Source organism: Martes martes (assembly GCF_963455335.1).
Source record: "Martes martes genome assembly, chromosome: X".
Taxonomy (NCBI): domain Eukaryota; kingdom Metazoa; phylum Chordata; class Mammalia; order Carnivora; family Mustelidae; genus Martes; species Martes martes.
Genome location: NC_137897.1, coordinates 121,179,707 through 121,201,044, shown reverse-complemented (window position 1 = coordinate 121,201,044; position 21,338 = coordinate 121,179,707). Strand labels below are relative to the sequence as shown.

General features: G+C 59.8%; 2 protein-coding genes across 8 annotated transcripts in view; one reads left to right on the top strand and one right to left on the bottom strand.

Moving 5' to 3' along the window:
- Positions 1 to 13,422, bottom strand: part of IKBKG (inhibitor of nuclear factor kappa B kinase regulatory subunit gamma) — a 23,710-nt gene extending 10,288 nt beyond the window's left edge. For 4 of the 6 annotated variants that reach the window (XR_013966298.1, XR_013966299.1, XM_080795266.1 and 1 more), the window contains exons 1-3: positions 12,392 to 12,499; positions 4,832 to 5,033; positions 2,126 to 2,337 (exon numbers count right to left, since the gene is read on the bottom strand). Coding sequence is in view for 4 of the 6 variants with exons in the window: in XM_080795266.1 (XP_080651392.1) it covers positions 2,126 to 2,337; positions 4,832 to 5,033; positions 12,392 to 12,424 (447 nt within the window). In the remaining 2 variants the exon portion in view is untranslated. Of the gene's footprint in view, positions 1 to 2,125; positions 2,338 to 4,831; positions 5,034 to 8,335; positions 8,449 to 12,391; positions 12,500 to 13,272 lie in introns of those variants that run through there. The other 2 variants (XM_080795268.1, XM_080795269.1) reach the window with 2 other exon arrangements.
- On the top strand, positions 8,748 to 21,338 carry G6PD (glucose-6-phosphate dehydrogenase). 2 transcript variants are annotated; one of them, XM_080795264.1, is made up of 13 exons: positions 8,748 to 8,977; positions 9,866 to 9,993; positions 16,628 to 16,665; positions 16,749 to 16,857; positions 17,393 to 17,610; positions 18,493 to 18,651; positions 18,780 to 18,905; positions 19,236 to 19,329; positions 19,633 to 19,819; positions 19,899 to 20,134; positions 20,229 to 20,305; positions 20,421 to 20,513; positions 20,607 to 21,338. In XM_080795264.1, the coding sequence occupies exons 1-13, from the start codon at positions 8,866 to 8,868 to the stop codon at positions 20,695 to 20,697; spliced, it is 1,668 nt and encodes a 555-aa protein (XP_080651390.1). In that variant the 5' UTR covers positions 8,748 to 8,865; the 3' UTR covers positions 20,698 to 21,338. The 2 variants fall into 2 exon arrangements, with proteins under 2 accessions (XP_080651390.1, XP_080651391.1); XM_080795265.1 differs by lacking the exon at positions 8,748 to 8,977 and adding an exon at positions 9,162 to 9,297 and having other exon boundaries at positions 20,607 to 21,326.

The following is a 21,338-nucleotide window of genomic DNA, read 5'->3' as shown; positions in this document are numbered from 1 at the left end:
AGTTCAAGCCCCACACTAGGTACAGAGATTACATAAATAAATAAAACTTTAAAAAAATACATAGTAGCATTACCCCCAAAATCTTGATGCTGAGTGAGAGAAGCCAGATCTGAGGGGCACATCCCATGGGATCCCATTTGTGTGAAATTCCCAGAAGATGCAAACCCGGAGACAGAAAGCAGACTGGACAGTGCCGGGGGCTGAGGGAGAGGGTGCAGAGTACTGGCTAATGGGGCCGGGGTTTCTCTGCAGGGCAGTGGGGGGAAGGATGAAAATGTTCTAGAACCAGAGAGTGGTGATGGTTATACAAGTCTATGAATATACCAAAAACCCAGGGATTCTGTACTTTCTTTTAAAAAAGATTTTATTTTATTTATTTGACAAAGAGAGATACAAGTAAGCAGAGAGGCAGGCAGAGAGAGAGGAGGAAGCAGGCTCCCCACTGAGCAGAGAGCCCAATGCGGGGCTCGATCCCAGGACCCCAAGACCATGACCTGAGCTGAAGGCAGAGGCTCAACCCACTGAGCCCCCCAGGTGCCCCAAATCTGTACTTTAAAAGGATGAATTTTACGGTATGTGACTTTTATCTCAGTAAAGCTGTTATAAAAACTTCCACCCTACGGTTCTACCAGCTTCTCCAGTGATGGGCGCCTGCGCCATGCCCAGGTTTCGGTGCCAGGCTCCTTGGACAGGCGCACCTGCTGGGAGGCTGCTGAGTCAAGGGCAACCACATTTGCAACTTGAAGAGAAAATGCTGACTTGTTTTTCCAAGTAGTGGCACCAGCTGACACTGCCACCAGTGACATGAAGCCACGTCTGCTCCGACAGCCACCACTGGCGGACTTGTCAGCTGTGAAGCCAGCATCCCTTGACACGGGTGGGGCAAGAGGGGAGGCTCTGAAGGCATTTAGCAAAGAGCCCTGAGGCCACGTGTTCAAGCCTAGCATGGGTTGAATGGTGGCACCCGAAAGATACGTCCACATCCTAACCCCCAGTACCTACGGATGGGACCTGACAAGGAAACAGGGTTTTGCAGACACAATCAAGTTATGATCGAGTCATGCTGGAGGGGAGGATCCAATGATTGTAATATACACGAAATCGGCACAAAACGACTTTGAGTCAGGGCGCCTGGATGGCTCAGTTGTTAGGCGTCTGCCTTGGGCTCTCAGGTCATGATCCCAGGGTCCTGGGATCGAGCCCTGCATTGGGCTCCCTGCTCGGTGGGAAGCCTGCTTCTGCCGCTCTCTCTCTCTGCCTGCCTCTCTGCCTACTTGTGATCTCTGTCAAATAAATAAATAAAATCTTAAAAAAAAAAGAAGAAAAGGAGGAGAGACATACAGACACACAGTGAGGTGATGTGACAACACAGAGGGACACGGAGGCATATATCTACAAGTCAAAGAAGGCCAAGGACCACAGGCACAACCTGAGGCTGGGAAAGCCGCCTGGAACAGGTTCTCCCCTTGGGGCCCGAGAACGCACCAACCCTGCCCACGTCTCGCTCTTGGGCTTCCGGCCTCCAGAAGTGGGAGACAATACAGATCTCTTTCTTTAGCTGCCCAGTTTGGGGTCTCCTGTCAGGGTCGCCCCAGGCACCCGGTACACTCCTTCCCGAGCGCCATGACAGGCCATCTCTGTTGACCACATGACTCCTGGCAGGGCCGAGCTGGGCCACACTCTCAGCTTCGCACCCCGGGGGGGGGGACGGGGGGGGGGGTGTGAGAAGACCGAGGTCAGCCCCGCAGGAGCTCCAAGCTGATGGGACCGACCCTGCGCTCAAGTCCCCTGACAGCACCACTCAGGGAGGCCTACCTGGTGGCGGAGCCCGGGGCGGACTGTCACCCCCGGCCGCGGAGAAAAGGCCCGGCCCACGACCCCGCCAGCCAGGGGCCCCGGAAGCTCCCGCCCGCTCTGTCCCGGCCACGGCCCTGCACCCCCCACGTCCTTGCCGATTCCGACCCGCGCGCTCGCCCCTCTGCGCTCGGCGCACCCACGTCGCGGAGCCCCGAGCCGGCAGGTGCTCTCGGGGGGGGCCCGGCGTCCCTGTGCTCCCGGAACGCAGGGCGCCGGGCCCCGCCGCTCGCCCGCCCCCGGGCAGCACCCGGCCCACCGCCCCTGGTACCTGCTGGCAGCGCTTCAGGTGCTCCACCTCCTGCAGGGCCTGCTCCGTCTGCCTCCGCAGCTCGCGCTTCTCCAGGCTCAGTCTCTCCACCAGCTTCCGGGCCTCCTGGAACTTCTGCACGAGGAACTCCTTCTCCTTCCTCTGGCTGCCCTGGAAGCGCTGCAGCTCCTCACAGCGCTCGCGCAGCACCTGGTTGCTCTGGCGGATGGCGTCTGGCGGCCGAGAAGAGGACCCGGGTGAGAGCTGCGGGCGGCCCGGCGGCCCCTCCCCGGGCCCGGGCGACCCGGGCGCCGAGCCGGCGCTGCGGCGCCTCCTCTCATTCTGCCGCGTGCGTTCGGAACGATTCACTGACGAAGCCCCTCCACTCCTCCGGAGACCAGACACCTCGGCTTGGCTCGAGTACGTGCCAAGGGCCGCCTCCTCTCTAAGCGCCTGGAGCTCGCCTGTACTCCGGCCCCAGGCGCGGGCGCGCCGGCCCGCCCCGCGGCGCTCGGTCACCACCCTCGGAACCAGGAAGCGGGGGCACCCGCGGACCCCGGGCCGGCCCCGGACGCAGAGCGCCCTGTGACATGGCCGGCTGCAGCCTGGAAGGCCCAGGAGGCTTCGAGCGGCCCAGTGACCGGCCTCCCGGAGCCTCACCGTCCTCCTCGGCACGTTCGACGGGGCTCACGCGGCCGCTCCCAGGAGCAGGGCGCAGCGAACGGTCCCGAAACAGCCAGGCCCCCTCCCACCAGGCTGAGGGATGAGCGTGTGCCAAGGCCAGGCAGTCGGCAGAGGCTGAGGGAAGGGGAGCCCCGCACCCAGGTACCCCCCGGGCCGTGGAAGAACATGGACGGTGACCAAACTGCTCGGTGACACACGAAGGCTCTCACAACCACGGAACTCTTCAAGATGGCAACGGACAGTAGCTTCGTCACTCTCTGGTCAAAACCCTGATGAACCCCAGTGGCGTATGAGGCCAGCGCCACAGACACGTTCTGCATGTCCTGTCCCCACGTGACTCCTTCCCCGCAGGGGAACAAAGCAGACTGTGGCCCTTACACGGGGGCCTCCCACCTCAGGCGCGCTTCCCCCACCCACCTCCACCCTCCACCTGCTGCAATTCTGCCCAGCCCCCACCTAAGCCTCAACTCACATGCAACTTCCTTTTCTATTGAGACAAGATCCACATCACATCAAATTCATCATTTTAAAGTACACGGTATTTCGGTGGCTTCTACGTATTCACAAAACTATGCACCCATCCCCTCTAGCTAGTTCAACATTCCCATTACCGCTCCCCAAAAAACCGGAACCCACTCACAGGCACTTCGCCGTCACCCCCAGCCTCTGGAATCCACGCTTCTGTTTCCGTCTCTGGACCCGCCTCTCCTGGACACGGCACGGAAGTGGACTCCTACCCCAGCTACGCGCTGCCTCCTCCATGAGGTTCCCCGCCCCCCGACATTCCAAGCAAAGTCTATGTCCTCTCCCCTGTGCCCTTCTTGGGCACAATCCTGAGCGTCGCTCGGGGCAGACACCTTCAGTGCCCCAGGAGTGACCCAGGGCATGACACACAGCACCCACTGACGGCGAGGTGCAGAGCCAACACACCGCACATCCTCGGCTCAAGCCGCGCGGCTGGAGGCTGCCACTTCAAGAGCTCCCCGGCCGGGGAGCCTGCGGGGCCATGAGCCCTCTGCAGCAGGCCCGCCACTCCTGCCCCCAAGCCCCTCTTGCTGGACCACCCTCCTGGCACCCAGCAGAGCCCACACGCATCCCTGTGCAAGCTGAGCTGTCTCCCCACCCCCACCCCCAACCCGGCTGCCAGCTCTATGTGATCCCAACACAGCAAGACACTGGACAACATCAGGGACTTGCCGGTTGTGGTAACTGGAAGAGTGCTACTGCCATCTAGTGGGGGAGGCCAGGGATGCTGCTAGCCACCAAGCGAGCGGCCAGGACCGCCCCCCCAAATGTCCCAGCAGGACCACGGTGGGCGGGATGCTGTCACTTGCAGGGCGGCCACAGATATGCCCCACTCAAGGGCAGCCAGCCACCTGAGAGGCACGGTGCAGGCCCCTGGGAGCTGAAGAAGCCCCAAACAAGTGAGACAGCGGCAAGTGAGTGGGTGCAGATCGAGGTGAAGACAGAAACCGGATGGTTCTGGGAGCCACCACCTGGTCGGTGCTCCCGCACCAGAAACCACCTCCCACCCCCCCATCCCCCCCACCCCCCAGCAGGTCCGTCCCAGGGCAGGCCACGCCCCCTCCCCGGGAGCCGCAGGGCCGCTCCCAGAACAGCCGCGCGCTTCTGGACAGATCAGGATGGAGACGGACAAGGCCCACCACAGCCGGCCCGACTTGGGACGACTCAGGTCACTCCAGCTCCAGAGCTCCCCGCGGGGTCAGCCTGCCCCGCAGCCCAGCTTCTCGCTGGGCCCACCCCCGCTTCTTCCCTGTCCTCCCCTTCCCGGGTGCGGGTCCTCTGAGCGCTCTCCATAAACTTCCCGCACGGCCATCTAACCCTCACGGTCCACTTCCAGGGAGCCCACCTGACACCCAAAGGGAGAGTGGCTGAGTTCGAATCACTAGTTGGCTCTCAGGGGCACCCCAACCCCAGACCCGGCAAAAACACAGGCACAGAGGAGTGGACGAAGCCTCCCCCTCCAGCAAGGCTGGGACCTCTGACGTCTGACTCGGCACACCTGCCGCCCGCCCTCCTCACCTCGGAGCTCTTGATTCTCCTCCAGGCAGCGCTGGAAGGTCTCGGGAGCGCCCTGCTCAGAAGCTACGTGGAGCATGGCCGGCTTCCCCAGAGAAGACTCTTCACCCAGCACGTCCTGGTCCCCTGTCGGGCCGCCGCTGGGCTGCACCATCTCACACGGCTGACTCTTCCAGGGGGGCCTGCTCATCCAACAAGTCAGGGTCTGGAGGAGAAAGGGAGCAGACGTGTCCCATGAGACCCTCGCAGAATTCTCTTACCTTGCAGGGCAAGGAGTGCAGTCTGCGGGAGTTCTGGGGCCACGCTTTAAGCAGGACGCCGAGCACTTTATCAGGTGTAACAGGAACCCAAGACAGGCTTTCCCATCTACGAGGTGGCATATCCTCTCGTTCCAAAGGCAGGTGCAGGCCCATACGTGGGGTCAGAAACGCCGTGGTTCAGCACTTGTTATAAACTCTGCCTAGGACCTACCTCCAGGCTGTAAAGTCAAGGTAAGCATCTCACGAGAGGGGGACTTACGGAGAGGATTGTTTTTGTGGGGAGGGATCAGCATGCTGTGAGTCCTGTGTGCCACATACACCTCCAAGCAGGAGTGAAGATGTTGGCTCATTACCTCGCGTAGTGCATTGAATCAGAATCCCAGCAAGGTATGTCCACATCCTGACCCCCACAGCCCGTGAATGTGACCTTGTATGGACAAAAGGGGTTTTTTTACAGGTGTAAATAAGGGAAAGATCTTGAGATGAGATCATCCTGGATTAGAGTGGCCTTAAATCCAATGACAAGTGTCCTTGTATGGAAAAAAGGTTTTTTTACAGGTGTAAGTAAGGGAAGGATTTTGAGATGAGATCATCCTGGATTAGAGTGGCCTTAAATCCAACGACAAGTGTCCTTATAAGAGACGGAAGAAACACAGACACGGAGAAGGCCACGTGATGACAGAGACTAGAATGATATGGCCACAAACCAAGGAAGGACTGGAGCCACCAGCAGCTGAAGAGGCAGGAAGGCTCCTCCTCTAGAGCCTGCAGAGGGACAGTGGCCCTGAAGACACCTTGATTTCAGACTTCTGGCCTCCAGAACTGGGAGAGGATAAAGGTCTACTGTCTTAACCAGTCGGCTTGTGGTTATCTGTCACAGCAGCTCTAAGAAATTAATCTACCTAGTAAGATGGGCTTCAAGGACACCACTGAGAACCTGATGAGTGTTCACTGGAACTGAGGGCCTGAAGGGGATAACTAGTATCTGACGCATGCTGAGGAATCTGAAAACGGGACGTGGGCTCTTAGCCCAAGACAACACAGCAGAGACCCAGGCAGAGTTGTCTGCATTCTCTTATGAACTACAGAAGTTGGCCTTGTGGGCCGGCACTAGCCTGGAGCCCTTTTAAATTCTGCCCAAGAAGGCAGACTACCCGGAGGAGGAGGCTGATCCCAATACAAGTTTGCAGGAGCTGAGAGAGGACAGCTCTAATGCTGAATAAACTGTTCCTGCTCCACTGAATGCCCGCCCATGAACCCGTGAGCAGTCTGTGATGAGCCACTGATCCTTCCCTGGGCTTCCAGAAAAGCCCACTCTCCTGGCTCACTGGCTGCTCCTGCTCAGGCCCCTTCCTCCTCACCACACCGCCTGATCACGTTGTGGTGCTCCCGGGCTCTCTTCTGGGGTCTCTTCCCTACCTGCAGTCACTCCAGTACAGAGCTTGTTCAGCCTCACAGCTTTAACCCCCATCTTCATGCTGACAACACCCCAAATCAGACCTCCTTCCTGAATTCCAGACACAGAAAACTCAACATGTCCACTTGGCTACCTGGTAATGTTCTCAAAAGTAACCTTAAAGTTGCACTCCCGATGGCGCCCAATAGCCAATTCCACCCACAACCCTCCTTCTTGTCAGCTGATGTCCAGGTACTGGACAAAAACCTCAGAGTCCCTCTTGACCCCCCACCTCGCCTTGTCTCACAGCTCACATCTAACGCATCAGGAAATCCTGTCGGAATGTACCCCAGAATCTATTCGATGACAGGAAGCAATTAATGTTAAGTGTTTTAAGTGGCATAGTGGTGTTGCGGTTGTTTCTTAATCCTTTCTTAGAGATGCATGCTGAAATATTTACAGGTGAAATGATACGGTGTCAGAAGTTTGCTTCAAAATAACATGGGCACTCCTAGGTATCTGAGAGAAACAAAAACCCATGTGCACACACAAATGCTCCGAGCAGTATTACTCACAGCAGTCAAAGCGTGGAAATGACCCAAACGTCCATCAGCTGATTGTTAAACAAAATCTAGTACGTTCACACACTACAAGGTGGACGAGTCTTGCAAACATGACACTGAAAGAAAAAAGCAACTCACAAAAGACCACACATATTGTATGATTCTATTTATATAAACTGTCCAGGAAAAGCAAATCCATAGAAACAGAACAATTGATGGAGCTTAAGAGTTTAAGAGCTGGGAGAGCTGCAGCAATGCGGCGACAGCTAAGGAGGCAAGCGGTTTTTTGGAGTCATGAACTGTACACTTTAAATGGGTGAATTTTATGGTATGAGAATTTTATCTCGATAAAGCTGTTGTGGAAAATAATAAAGGAAGAGGATTGTGAGGGGTATAAATTAAACAAAATCAGCCATGAGCTGACAACTGTCAAAGCTGGGAAGTGAGGACATAGGATTTACTATACTATTCTTTCTACTTTTGTACGTCTTTGAAATTTTCCTTTGAAATTTTTCTTAATAAAATGCTCAAAGCACACTTATCTGGATTACTGGGATAACCTCCTGACAGGTCACCCTTCTCGTACCTTTGCCCCTATAGTTTGTTCTTTCCACAGGGGCCAGATCACCCTAAAAAGTAATTCCGATCCTGTCCGTCCTCTACACTGTTCCCTACCACAGTTCCTCATTGCCCTGCGTGTAAAAGCCAAAGGCCCCAAGACGGCCTGCAAAGCCCTGAGTTATCTGGTCCCTCGTCTCTTCCTCTGCAAGTATTCTCCCCTCGTTCACTCTGCCCCAGCTATATAGTGGCCTCCCTGCAGCTCCTCAAATATGCCAGGATGGCTCATGCGCCGTCGAATCACAGAAACGGTTTGAGGTCGGGTACCGTTAATCGTTGTTGCAAAGTGAGCAAACTGAGGCACATGAAGTAAGATACACAGGTGCTATATTTGGGACCAACCGTATCTGGGCCCTTTTTAAAGAATTTAACAACCCCGAATGCAGTCAAGTTTGATGAGCAGAAAATGTCTCCGAACTAAAGATTCATCCACGAAGCAGGGGTGTGGTCAGACTCCGCAACGGTGGCGGAGAGAGAGAAGCGGAAACAGTCCCGCTTGCCGCCAAGGTAACCCGCCTCCTGCATCGGGCCGCTTTGGCCAGTACTGTAAAAGCAGGCGGCAGAAATGGGCCACGGCCCAACTGGAGGGGTAAACTCGAAAGTCCGGGGGAGTTTCGGAGGTGGCAGAATGCCCACCAACAGTACCCTGGGTTCGGAAAGAGGACCACACCTGTCAGCAGAGTCGGTCCGACGTGAGAAGGGCAGGAACGGTGAGCCGCGAGCACTCTTCGGGCCCCGGCGCTCCGAGAAAGTCCGGGTTCTACGGCCACCCTTCCCTTCTCGCGCTGCCGAAACTCACACTTCCGGCTTCCGGTGTCGTAGCTGTGGGATCCGGAAGTAAAACGCGCAAGCCCCGCCCCCGCCCGGGAGCCGGCAGAATTGTGCAAGAGGCTGTTCCAGAGGGCAACCCGAGTCCGCCAGCCTTGGCCTGCCCACAGGACGCTCCTCATGATACGCAGCACTTGCCACTTTTGGGGGCGTCGCGACTCACTCTCCTCCTCATCTCTCGGATGTCGGGCCGCCCCGCCCCCACCAGGGGAGGAGCTAATGAGAGCCCCACGGAGCTGGAGAAGGCCCCGCCCAGGAACAGGGTCGAGGAGGCGTGGCCACACTGCCGGCGGAAGTGGAGCCCTCCGCGAGGGCGCTGGGCCGCCCGGGCCGGGCGAGAAAACTGGAGTGTAGGATTGGGCCGAGCCAGCGATGGGTACGCGGGCGAACAGTGCAAAGCTGCACGGGGACGCGCGAGGTACCGAGGACGCGGCGCAGCAGCGGCGAGGAGAAAAGGCGCCCGGCAGCCGGGCGGACCGCGCAGGTGCCCAAGGGGCGGGGCGGGCCGAGGGTGGGAGCCTGACGCCGCTGGAGGGCGGGAGCCTGACGCCGCTGGAGGGCGGGAGGGCGCGGACGCGCGCGCGCCCCTGCGAGGGATGCGCGCGCACCTCCCGCGCCGTGGCTCCGCCCCGCCCGCGGGGGCCAGGAGCCGATGAGGCCCCGCCCACGCACCTCGCCTGAGGCCGGTCAGCTCAGCCCAGGCGCCCGCCCCCGCTGCTTAAATGAGGCGGCGGGGCGCAGCCCCCGGAAACGGCCGGGCACTCGGAGGCTGGGAGCGCGGCGTCCGACGGCAGCGAGGCGCAGGTAACGTAGTGGCTAGGCGCCGCGCCAGCCGAGCAGCGTGCTGTGCCGCGAGGCCGTTTGATTTGCCACGCTCGGGAGCGGGGCAAAATCGAGAGGGTTTAACCGGTCCCAGTGTCCCCTGCATCCCTCCGTTGGACCCCCCCCCCCAGGAGACGGGGACCCTGAGAGGGGCGGCGACTCGCCGGCGTCTCCCGGCCTGCGCTCCGTACTCGGCACCCGCTCTAACGGGCTCCGTCCAGCTCCTTGAGGAGTTTGCGCTGGCGTCTGGGGAGAGGTGGCTTGAGCAGGTTGCGCGGTGCTCCAGCAGCTTGACTTGGTCTCGCAGAGCTGAGGCTCTAGCTGGGATCCCCTAGTAATCCTGTGAAATAAAGCCGCTTGGAGACTCTGCTGGGAGCCCAGAACCTGCACTTTTCTAAGCCCCCAACCGTCCTGTTTCCCCGCCATTCAGGGAGAGATTTCAATAAGCAGGCAACTTTGGGTGAGACCCCAAAGGACCCCTGCAGAAAGTGGCCAACTTCCCCACGCTCTGTTGTTCTCCTGCTTTGTCAACGAGCCTTTCTTTAACCAGAGAGCGTCATGGCAGAGCAGGTGGCCCTGAGCCGGACCCAGGTGTGCGGGATCCTGCGTGAAGAGCTGTACCAAGGCAATGCCTTCCATCAATCTGATACACATATCTTCATCATCATGGGTGCATCGGTGAGTCTCCCCCAGGCTTGGAGGGTGACATTGCCTCGGGTCGCTTCCTGCTGGGTGCCTGGGCTTTCCCAGCTCACCGTCTGGAGGCCCCAGGGGCTCTGCTCAGTTGCCACTACCATCCCAGCACCACCCAGTATGCATCCTTGCCAGGCTGTTCTGAAATCTGTGCGCAGAGGACTTTAGAGACTCTCCTTGGACTTCTTCCTCCGCAGGGCAAACTGCGCACGGGGCAGGCTGTTCACTCTGTATCTTTTTCGTATCTGTTTCTGACTTGGTAGTTGTCACACAGTGAGTTGCAAAGGCAGGTTCTGAGGCCCGAGCTCCACCTTCTCTGTCTGTACCACAAGTTCCCTGGGAACAAACACTCGCCCTTCCTTTGAGTACCATGTCATGACCCCAGCTCCCAAGGCCCGCTGAGAAGCTGTGACCTGTCCCACCCATCCCATTGTTCAGCCTGTGGAACTGACACTTTGTTCTAGAAGATCAAAGGATAGAAGCGAAGGAACAGGTATAGCACACAGACCACACGTGATGGGGGGACAGGAGAGGGAGGGCAGTCCTAGTGGAGCTCTTCGTCTTCACCTTCAGCAAGAGCAGGACCCTGCTGACCATCCTGTGGCCCTTTCTGCCAGTAACCTGTCGTATAAGCTTAAGCAAGAATTCCACCAGAACTATCGAGCTCTTGGCGGGGTGGGCATTATCTCTGCGCCGTCCACGTCATGGTCCCCTTAGCTCTGGCAGAACTTGGTTCCTAGTTCGTATGTCATAAGGTGTGCTCTGTAGACAGCCTGCGCCCGCCAACTTTGGTGATTCCAACGAAAACTCCGCAAAGGAGAGCAGGAGGCAGCAGGCGGTGCTGGGGGTGAGAGGGGACTCTGCCAGAGAGCCGGAGGGAGGGAAGGAAGGTAGGCCACCGCCAGCACCATCTCCTGACTCTGTAACTCCTCAAGTAGGGGGACACAGGGACGTGGGCTGGAGGAGAGCAGCCTTCGTCTCTACCCTGGCCCCGGCGTGTGCTCCTCTAACCCTAACCTGTGTTGGCCATGAGCTCTCACGGCTGGGGCTCTGACCATTAGGTCCAAGAACAGGTTGGAGGAGAAAGTTACTCAGGATTATTCCTCCTCCTTCCCCCACCCCCGTACCAGGCTGCCCTGGGAAGCTCCACCAGAGGGTCCTAGGCCACAAAAATGGTCTAGGACTCTGGGCTGTCAGCTCCTCGGATGCTTTGTGGAGAGCACCCAAGCTCGCCGCATGACTGGCCGGCGGCCCTCCTCCTCTGCACCTCAGTGTTTTTGCAGAGCAAATGAGGGCTTTTGAAACCAATGTCAAGGAACCTCGGGCTGAGCTCATTCTCTGAGTGCTCAGTGCCTCTGCCTGTGGCCAGCTCGAGGTTGAGCAACTTTTCCTTGCAACTGGTAGGGTTCCCCTTTGCTCTCCTCTGCTCTGAGAGTGACAGCCGGACCCTTCCAGAGCAGAAGTGGGGAGTGGGGGGGACCCCCTGTCCTGAGTCGTCTGCTCAAGAGGACTGGAGCCAGGTGGGTGGGCCTGCCGTGCTCGGGCAGCATCTAGAACAGCTCCCGCCATCCAGCCCCCGGTGTCCACTCCCTACTTAGAAGAGGTAGGCATAGGGGCGCTGAGGGCGCACTCTCCCAGACCTGCTCTTCTGGGAAACCCACAAGTTCACTGCTCATTCGTCCAACAAATAGCAACCAAGTGCTTCTCTCCAGTACAGTGAGTGCCGGCCCCACCTTCCCCGTGCGATCTGTGTGCTGGGGGGAGGGGACCCAAGGGGAGTTCCGGTGGCACATGTGACCGAAAACACCAGTGGGCCCTTGTGTCCCCCACCACCTCTAGCACACAGGTGCTAGGCAGAGCCAGGGTCAGGGAACATTCCACACAAAGAACAGAGCAGACGCAGAGCCCCCAATGGCAGAGGCCCCAGAGCAGGCTGGGCCCACATGGCCGTCCCCTGCCCTTCCTCATTCCTCTCCTGCTTACCCAAGCCTCACTCTCCCGCCCAGCTTCCTTCCTGAGAGCGTCCTGATGCTGGCTCGCGGTTACCCAATAGGCTTTGAGCTGCTCTCTGTTCCTCCCATGTGGCCACTTGCCCCCCCTTTCAGGACTCCCACCCCCAGCCAGGAAGGGAGTGGAGATCCTTCATGTCCCTGGCTGGAAAGCTCTGGAATGAAAGAAACCAGTTTCTCCTTATAGACCAGAGCTGGGGAAAGGGGAGCCTTGGGCCAGGCACATCATGTCCTCCCCCATCTGATAGAACCTTGGACAGGCTGGAGGCCTCTCCCCCCCAACAGGGGATGGAGAAAGGAGTGGGGAGAGAACGGGACAGGGAGTCTGCGTGGGCACGATCGGCTCACTGCAGGCTTCGCAGCAAGGCCCTCACCTCTCTGGACCTCAGTCTCCCGACCTGGACCATAAGGACCACGGACTTGATGGCTGTTCAGGCTTCGTCCCAGTGTCCGCCTAGGTGATGGGTTACCTGAGAGTCCCGGCCCCTCTGTCTTTTGGGGACGTTTCTGGGCTGCTTTTGCCCCTTGGATCGATAAGATTCTTGCTGCGTCATGATGACCTTGGCACTTCCCCCAAAGGCCTGATGATTCATGAACCCCAGGGTGGAGGAGGGAACTTACCTCAACAGCCCCTAGGTTCTCTCTCCCCAGTTCCCAGGAGCCAGCTGGGCCCCAGCCAGGGCCTGGGCTCCACCCCAAGAGCCCAGGCACATCCTTGACCCAGGTGACCCTCGGGGGCCAGGATGGCCCACCCCTCCAGGCCTCCAGCTGGCGGCTGGCCTCTGAGGGACTGGGCTGCCTACTCCGCCCTTGGATCCTCACAGAGATGTCGACAGTGTTTTGGGGCTTATAAAACTAGAAGCTGTGGTCAGACTAGGTGGCAACAGGCAGGCGGTGACCCAAGTCCCTGTGCCCCAGCTGGGACAGATGCTGGTAGCTGGAGAGCTTAAGAGGTCCTCCTTGTCCTGCTGAAGTCCCCACATGTCCCCACATGTCCCCAGGCAGCTCTTTCCCCACTGCTGTGCCCTCAGACGAAAATGAGGGGGTTGGGAAAGACAGGAGGCCTCCGATTCGCATTTCTCCAAGAGACCCTGAGATCACCCCCCCCCCCACGGTGTGCTGAGGTTTGGTCCATGTCCTCCCATGCTCACTCTTGCAAAGGAGTCTGGTCTAGGCTGGCGGGGAGGGCCGGCCAGCTCACCTCCCACGCGGGGGAGCCGCCAGCGGGACCCCCTACCACCGTCCTGGGTCATACCTCACTTGGCCCTTGGACGACTTGGAGCCCAGCAGGCCTCTGGGTGCCGGGGCTGAGCTGAACGAGGCAAGCAGGTTCTGTTGGTAGCTAATCCCAAGGGAAGCCGCAGGAACAAACAGCTTGGGGTGCTGGGCGCCGTGACTCAGCAGACAGCAGGCTTGTCCCCTGCCACCAGTCTGCTGCCCGCAGCCTATCCCGAGTCCTCCCAGCCCACTGGAGTTTGATCATAAGCAAACATGACCTGAGCAGAGTCTCCCTCCAGCCCTGCTGACGGGAGAAGCCAAAGGCGGCCGCTGACTGTTGTAGTGGGGTCCCCAGGCTGGGGACTGGAGTTGGACCAGGAAGCACCAGTGAGAGCAGCTGCGGGAAGGTGGCCGTGACAACAGGGACCCGCTGCAGACTGCTGGGGAGATTGGTTGTGGACAGTGAGCGGATGCGAGCAGCGGTGCCCACACAGCCAACCCTGGTTTGGGAACCTGGTTTGGGAACCACCTGCTTTAGGAGTTGGGGATCCTGGTGGAGCCCGGAGAGGGAAACACTTGACGGCGTGGGCTTGGTGCTCACTAAAGGCTCGGTCCATGTGCACATCCTCACCTAAAACCCCGGGGGGTCGGCGGGTCACCCCAGGAGCCTTGAGGTGGAGCAAAGGCCAGGAGGGAACTCGAGCATTTGAGGCACAGGGCGCCCCTGAGCCCTGCACCCACCCCACCCCACCCCCCGAGAAGGGACTTCCCACTCGGGGCCCCCTGTGGGCCCTCCTAATCGCTCTCCCAGGAGTGGGGGCGGGGGGTTGAACCACGGCAGCCCTGCTTTGGTTCTGGCCATGGGGCTTCCCGCTTGCAGGTCCAAGAGTTCGTAGAAATGAACTTATTCAGTGGTTACGTGGCTTCTCAAAGGTGGTTTTGCATTGAATATTCAGGTCCTTATCCCCCGAGTCCGTTTTTCTGCCTGCGGCCAGTCCAGCCTGCCCCAGCCCGCCTTACTCTCTTGGCACTGATGGGCAGTGCCCGGAGCAGCGTGGGTTCGCAGCCCAGGCCCGTCCCACGCCCTGATTACAGGGTGCGCAGATGGAAGGGTGCCTGCCCCGCTGGTCCGCGGGAGCCTGTGGCGGTTCCCGCCCCTGCCTCTCCCACCTGGACTGGAGAGTTCCTTTGCTCACAGAACTAAAGCATATTGGGATGGCTCAGGGACCGAACTGGGATGCTTTCTAGGGCGTCCTCTGTGGAATTTCTGGGATCTGCCATCTTGTTGCTTGAAGTTGCCGTGTGCTCACACCTTTTATCGTGGAAAACTTTGCATATCGGCAAAGGTGATGCCGTAGGGCCGTGAGGGGCGCCTGAATGCCTCAAGTCGGGCGAGCGTCCAGCTTCTGGTTTCAGCTCAGGTCGTGATCTCACGGTTGAGAGATGCAGCCCTGTGTCAGACTCCGTGCTGAGTGTGGAGCCTGGTGGGGTTCTCTCCCTCCCCCTGCCTACGTGCTCACTGTCTCACTCTCTTTCTCAAAAAAAAGGTGCAACAAACGGCCATGGTCCATTGCCCAGTTCCCATGATAATTTGCCTCTTTTTTTTTTTTGAAAGATTTTATTTATTTATTTGACAGAGCACAAGCAGGGAGAGTGGCAGGCAGAGGGAGAAGCAGGCTCCCCACCAAGCAAGGAGCCCGATGTGGGGTTCGATCCCAGGACCCTGGGATCATGACCTGAGCCAAAGGCAGATGCTTAACTGACTGAGCCACCCAGGCGCCCTGGAATTCTGTGTCTTCCTTCACCCACTCCCCACTCTCTGCTCAACTATTGTTTTTCAGGGTTTGGGTTTTTTTGGACAAAGTTGAAATGCACTGAAATGCACCAATCTCAATGGTGCAGTAAGTTGCACAACTTTATCACAATATAGGACTCCTTTGGGCACGTGGGTGCCACAGACAGCGAGGCTTCAGCTGAGGTTTCGGCTCAGGTCACGATCTCAGGGTCCTGGAATCGAGCCCCACATTGGGCTCCATACTCAGCACGGAGTCTGTTTGAGATTCTCTTTCTCCCTCCCCCCTTGCCCCTCCCACTTGTGCTATGTGTGTATCTGTGTGTGTGTTTGTCTCTCTCTCTCTCTCTCTCTCTCGAATAAATCAATACTTTTTTAAGAATGTATAGGGCTGGGCGCCTGGGTGGCTCAGTCGTTAAGCCTCTGCCTTCGGCTCAGGTCATGATCCCGGAGTCCTGGGATCGAGCCCCGCATCAGGCTCCCTGCTCAGCGGGAAGCCTGCTTCTCCCTCTCCCACTCCCCCTGCTTGTGTTCCCTCTCTCGCTGTGTCTCTGTCAAATAAATAAATAAATTTTTTTTAAAAAGAACGCATAGGGCCTTTCTCTCTGTCTCTCACTGGAGCGTCTGGGCTGTGTCTCCATCTCTGATGCTCGGTGTCGCTGGCCTTCCGGGTTACAGCTGTCCCAATGGCCGGGAAACAGCCTCGAGGGGCTTCACTTGCCTTTTCCCTTCAACTGATGATCTTGGGTACTTTCTCGTGCATTTGTTAGAATCTGGTCAGTTTTCCATGGGGCTGTCTTCTTACTTTGGTGCAGGAGCAGGTTATATATTCTGGTTATAGAGGCAGGGTCTGCCCCAGAATGAAGTCCCCTGTTTCTGCCATTTTGGTGGCATTCTTGGAGTTTTAAAAAAGGTGTGTTTTTATTCGTCTTTGGCAAACACCAGGTTTTGGCTTTCTTAATATTTTCTTTGGGATTCTTTTCTGGTTTTGTTTTTGTTTTGTTTTTCAAGACTTTATTTATTTGAGAGAGAGAGCATGAGCGTGGGGAGCAGCAGAGGGAGAAGCAGACTCCCCACCGAGCAGGGAGCCTGACATGGGGCTTGATCCGAGGACCCTGGGATCATGACCTGAGCTGAAGGCCCACGCTTCACCAACCGAGCCACCCAGGCACCCCTATTTTCTGTTTTAGTAACTTTTATTTTTCATTATTCCCTGCCTTGTAATTTGTTTGGCTTTAAAGTTCTACTCTTTTGTCTGACTTCATAAATCAGGCCCTGAGCTCCTTAGGCCTGAGCTAAAGGCGGCATCTCAGGCCATAGGTCATGCCCTTTGGTTCGAGAGCTCTCAGGCGTCTTCGTTAGCCTGTGCACGGTTCAGAAGCCGGCGTTTGGCCTGAGTGTGGCTCCGCCTGCTCACCCTGTGACCAGAGATTGTGATCTGAGTGGTACGTGTGGTCACAGGGCAGGTGGCCTGGTCGCGGTGCCTCCTGCGGCTGAGTGGTGACCCTGAGCCAGCGTCCGGACTGAAGGGGAGGAGACCATCTAGGTCATGCCCCCAGCCCCCAGCTTCTCCTAACCACGCCTGTTCCCTCCGCCCCAGGGCGACCTGGCCAAGAAGAAGATCTACCCCACCATCTGGTAAGCATGTCCCCCCCACTGTCCCACCATCCCCAGCCCTCCCTGCCCTCCCCGCCCTGGCCCCAGCCATGCCGTGCCCTCAGGTGGCTGTTCCGGGACGGCCTTCTGCCTGAAGACACCTTCATCGTGGGCTACGCCCGCTCTCGCCTCACCGTGGCCGACATCCGGAAGCAGAGCGAGCCCTTCTTCAAAGTGAGTGGCTTCCAGGGGTCTCCAGGACGGAGAGGCGCCCCCTCCTGCCCCGAGCGCTTCTCCCCTTCGCCTTCCCCACAGCAGCCGTGCCGCCCAGCCACACCACTGCACAGGGCAAGGTGCGGGGAGCCCGCCGGCCTGGGGGCCCCGTTTCCAACTCCCCTCTGACCTCGACCCTGCTGCGCCTCCCATGCGCGCCCCCCCGGGGGCCAGGAGCCAAAAAAGCGTCTTCACCCCGCAAGTCTTACACGTCTGCCTTTCTCCAACACACCGTGGTTCGGTGCCCTGACTTTGGAGGGAGCCAGGTCTCAGCCTCCCGAAATCTGACTTCGTGTCAGGGCCTGGGGTCCCCAGAGATGGCTGCTGGGCCCCATCGCAGGCGGTGTTGTGCCGCCTCGGCCTCCCCTGTAGGCGTGCAAAGCTGACAACGTGGGGGTGAAGCCGGTGCCCGAATGACTGAGTCCTGAGGGAGCGCGCCAGGGTGAGTGGGGGAGGGCCGGGCAGGGGTCAGTGTCCCTGTGTCAATCTTTCTCAGGCCACAGCAGAGGAGAAGCCCAAGCTGGAGGAGTTCTTTGCCCGCAACTCCTATGTGGCTGGCCAGTACGACGACGCAGCCTCCTACGAGCGCCTCAACAGCCATGTGAACGCCCTCCACCAGGGGCCACAGGCCAACCGCCTCTTTTACCTGGCCTTGCCCCCCACAGTCTACGAGGCGGTCACCAAGCACATCCACGAGACCTGCATGAGCCAGACGTAAGTAAGGCTTGTCTTTTCCCTGCCTCTTAGGTGTGCCCTGTCCTGGTGTGGCCGGGCCTGGCGGTTGTCCGAGAGTCCCTGGGGCAAGCTAGTCCACCGAGTTGGAAAAGGATGGTGACCCCTGTTTCTTCTCTGCAGGAGTTAGCTCTTGAAAGAGGAGGATAGGGCATGAACACAGGGGCTTTGTGATAGCATTTGCCAGAAATCCAGCTTTCCCTCGCCGCTGTTCCTGCGAGGACCACAAGGTGGCGGTGTTGCTCCACGAAACCGCCGCTGGTCTGCTTTCTGGTTTTTCTGCGCTTCCCGCGGTCCCCTTGGTGACCACGAGGTGGCTGTGTTGTTCCGCAAGAATTTTGCTCTGTGGCGCCCCTGGGCTCTGCCCGTCCGTCTGTCTCTCAAACCCACAGTCGTCTCTTTCACTTCGTTCTGGTTTTGAACGCAGAGTGCTACATTAACTGTCCGAGGGGAGTAGCCAAGAAAGGGGCGTTCTTCCATTTTAAAATCCGCGGAGGCAGCGGTGCCCTTGACATCCCCTCCCCCTGCTCCCCCACCAGCTCCCAGGTCAGACCCCCGGAGGGCTGGAAGGGAGCGGGACCACCCAGACGGAGCCCTGGAACCCTCATCCCAGCGAGCAGCCCGCTGGGTGGGGGGGCTTCTGAGGAAGTTTTCAGTGTGGCATGGAGGGCATGGGGGACAGGAGGTGTCCTCGGGTCTGGGGACTCTGTGCCAGCAGAGCTTTGCCGGTCAGCTAAGAATGAAGACGGGGTGGGAAGCTTCTGCCTCTGCTCGACGACGGACACCTGGGGGGAGATGAGGCGCTGGCCCTTGCCGCCGGGGGAGGGCGCGGGGTGACGGTGACGCAGCTCTGGGCTCCCGCAGAGGCTGGAACCGGGTCATTGTGGAGAAGCCCTTCGGGAGGGACTTGCAGAGCTCCGACAGGCTGTCCGACCACATCTCCTCCTTGTTCCGTGAGGACCAGATCTACCGCATTGACCACTATCTGGGCAAGGAGATGGTCCAGAACCTCATGGTGCTGAGGTGGGGCCGGGCCTGGGCCACGGGGTGGGGGCGGACACTGGGTATGGCGTGGGCACTCGTGGGGCCCCACCCATCCTGCTGTTGCACCCCAGAGTACAGCAGCGCACTCCACGGTGCCCCCGCTGCAGGTTTGCCAACAGGATCTTTGGCCCCATTTGGAACCGGGACAACATTGCCTGCGTCATTCTCACTTTCAAGGAGCCCTTTGGCACCGAGGGCCGCGGGGGCTACTTCGACGAATTCGGGATCATCCGGTGAGCGTCTGTCTCCCCTTCCCGGGGCGTCAGCACAGGAGAGGGGTGCGATCTTGCTGTTCTGCAGCGTCACCGCTCCCTGTTCTGGGGGGCTCCTCCTCCCCCAAGATTGAGATTCACGAGTGGGTGACTGAACACTCAGCGTCGGCTGCAAAGAGGGGTGTCCCTGTCTCTTTCCTTGCCTGAGGGGACCTCCAGGGGTAGACGTGGGCTCAGGAGCCAGTGTCCTGGCTTGCTGCTGGAGAGCCCTGTCTGAGCTGCTGAGCCCCCCTGCGCCTCCGGCCCCGCTCGAAGGTCCCGAGCCGAGCCCGCCTGCGCCTCCCTCCACAGGGACGTGATGCAGAACCACCTGCTGCAGATGCTGTGTCTTGTGGCCATGGAGAAGCCGGCCTCCACCGACTCGGACGACGTCCGGGACGAGAAGGTGCCCTGACGCATCCCGTCCTGGCCCCCGCCGCCAGGACTACAGGGGACTCTGCCATCTCCCGGGCTCACCCGCTCCCTCTCTTTCTGGAGAAAAGGAGGGCGGGTCCGACTGGTCCTGGGGAGGCCTCGGATGGGAGGGCCGCGGCCACGGGCTCTGCATGGCGAGCCACGCAGATGGCGTGTGTCCTCCTGTGTGTGCTGGCTGGTCACTCCGCCGGGAAGCCCGCCGTGCGTGGTGCCCCGGCTTCCCCACGTCTGCTGCCCTCGCCCAAGGAGCCCCTCTCTCCCGGCTCGCTCCCAGGTCAAGGTGTTGAAGTGTATCTCCGAGGTACAGGCAGACAACGTGGTCCTGGGCCAGTACGTGGGGAACCCCAGCGGAGAGGGGGAGTCCACGAAAGGCTACCTGGACGACCCCACGGTGCCCCGCGGGTCCACCACTGCCACCTTCGCGGCCGTTGTGCTCTATGTGGAGAACGAGAGGTGGGACGGTAGGTGCCCCCCCCCCGGGGTCCGGCCCCTGCGCCCCATTGCGCCCCCTCCTGCCTGACGCCGCTGCGCCCCGTGCAGGGGTGCCCTTCGTCCTGCGCTGTGGCAAGGCACTGAACGAGCGCAAGGCCGAGGTGCGGCTGCAGTTCCGCGACGTGGCCGGCGACATCTTCCGGCAGCAGTGCAAGCGCAACGAGCTGGTGATCCGCGTGCAGCCCAACGAGGCCGTGTACACCAAGATGATGACCAAGAAGCCCGGCATGTTCTTCAACCCCGAGGAGTCCGAGCTCGACCTGACCTACGGCAATAGATACAAGGTGGGCGCCTGGCCCCGGGCGGTGGCGGGGAGGGGGACAGCGGCGGGGGGCGCGGCGGGCTCCGGTGGCCACAGCGCGAAGCCTCCCCCGACAGAACGTGAAGCTCCCTGATGCCTACGAGCGCCTCATCCTGGACGTCTTCTGCGGGAACCAGATGCACTTCGTGCGCAGGTGAGGGGCGCCCCTGGGCCCCAGGTGTGCACCGGGGCGGGGCTGGGCTCTAGGCGACAGGGCCGCGGCCCCGTGCCCCCACCAGCACCCCCAGAGCCGCGCGGTGTCCCCGCAGTGACGAGCTCCGGGAAGCCTGGCGGATCTTCACGCCGCTGCTGCACAAGATCGAGCGCGAGAGGCTCCAGCCCATCCCTTACGTTTACGGCAGGTGAGGGGCCGGGCGGGGGGCTGCACGTGGGGGGAGGGCTCGCGGGGGCCCTGGGGCGCCCTCACAGCTCCCCTCTGCCTGTCGCTCTCCCAGCCGAGGCCCCGCAGAGGCAGATGATCTGATGAAGAGAGTGGGCTTCCAGTACGAGGGCACCTACAAGTGGGTGAACCCCCACAAGCTCTGAGCCCTGAGCCCCAGGTCCCCACCCCACCCACCTGGGCCCCATCTTCGTTCCTCCCACTTGCCCGTCATCCCAGCCCCACATCGGGAGCGCTCCAGGACCACAGGCCTCAGCCTCACATTCCCGGCCCCCGGCCACCCCGGGCCCAGTACATTCCGCCACTAGCAAAGCACTCGAGACTCGCGCTGTGACCATCTCTAGCTGCCACTGGCCCTTCCTGAGCCAGCTTCTGTCCACTGGCCTGAGCCCCCACAGAAGGAAGTAGAGTGGCTTTTCCATCTGTTCCGGGCTCCTCCGCCCAGGGCAGGGGGGAGGGATGACGGGGGGGGGGGTGGGCAGTGGGCAGGCATCTGTGGGCCAGGGGCCAACCCCACACTCCTGCTGGCTGTGAGCGAGGTCCTCGGAACTGAGGGGACGGGCTCAAGCGTTTTCACACCAGTCTCAGTGCCACTCGACATTCCTGGTCACCCGCTGGAAGGGACCTCCGTGCTGCCCTGCAGCCCCCGGTGTCTCGGGCCCCCTGGATGCCCCTCCCCCCCCCACCTAGCTCTCCCCAACTCTGCACTCCATGGCCCGCCCACTCACCACTGGAAAAGCAGAAACAGCCAGCCCCTGCCATTAAATCCACAAACACACCCGCCTGC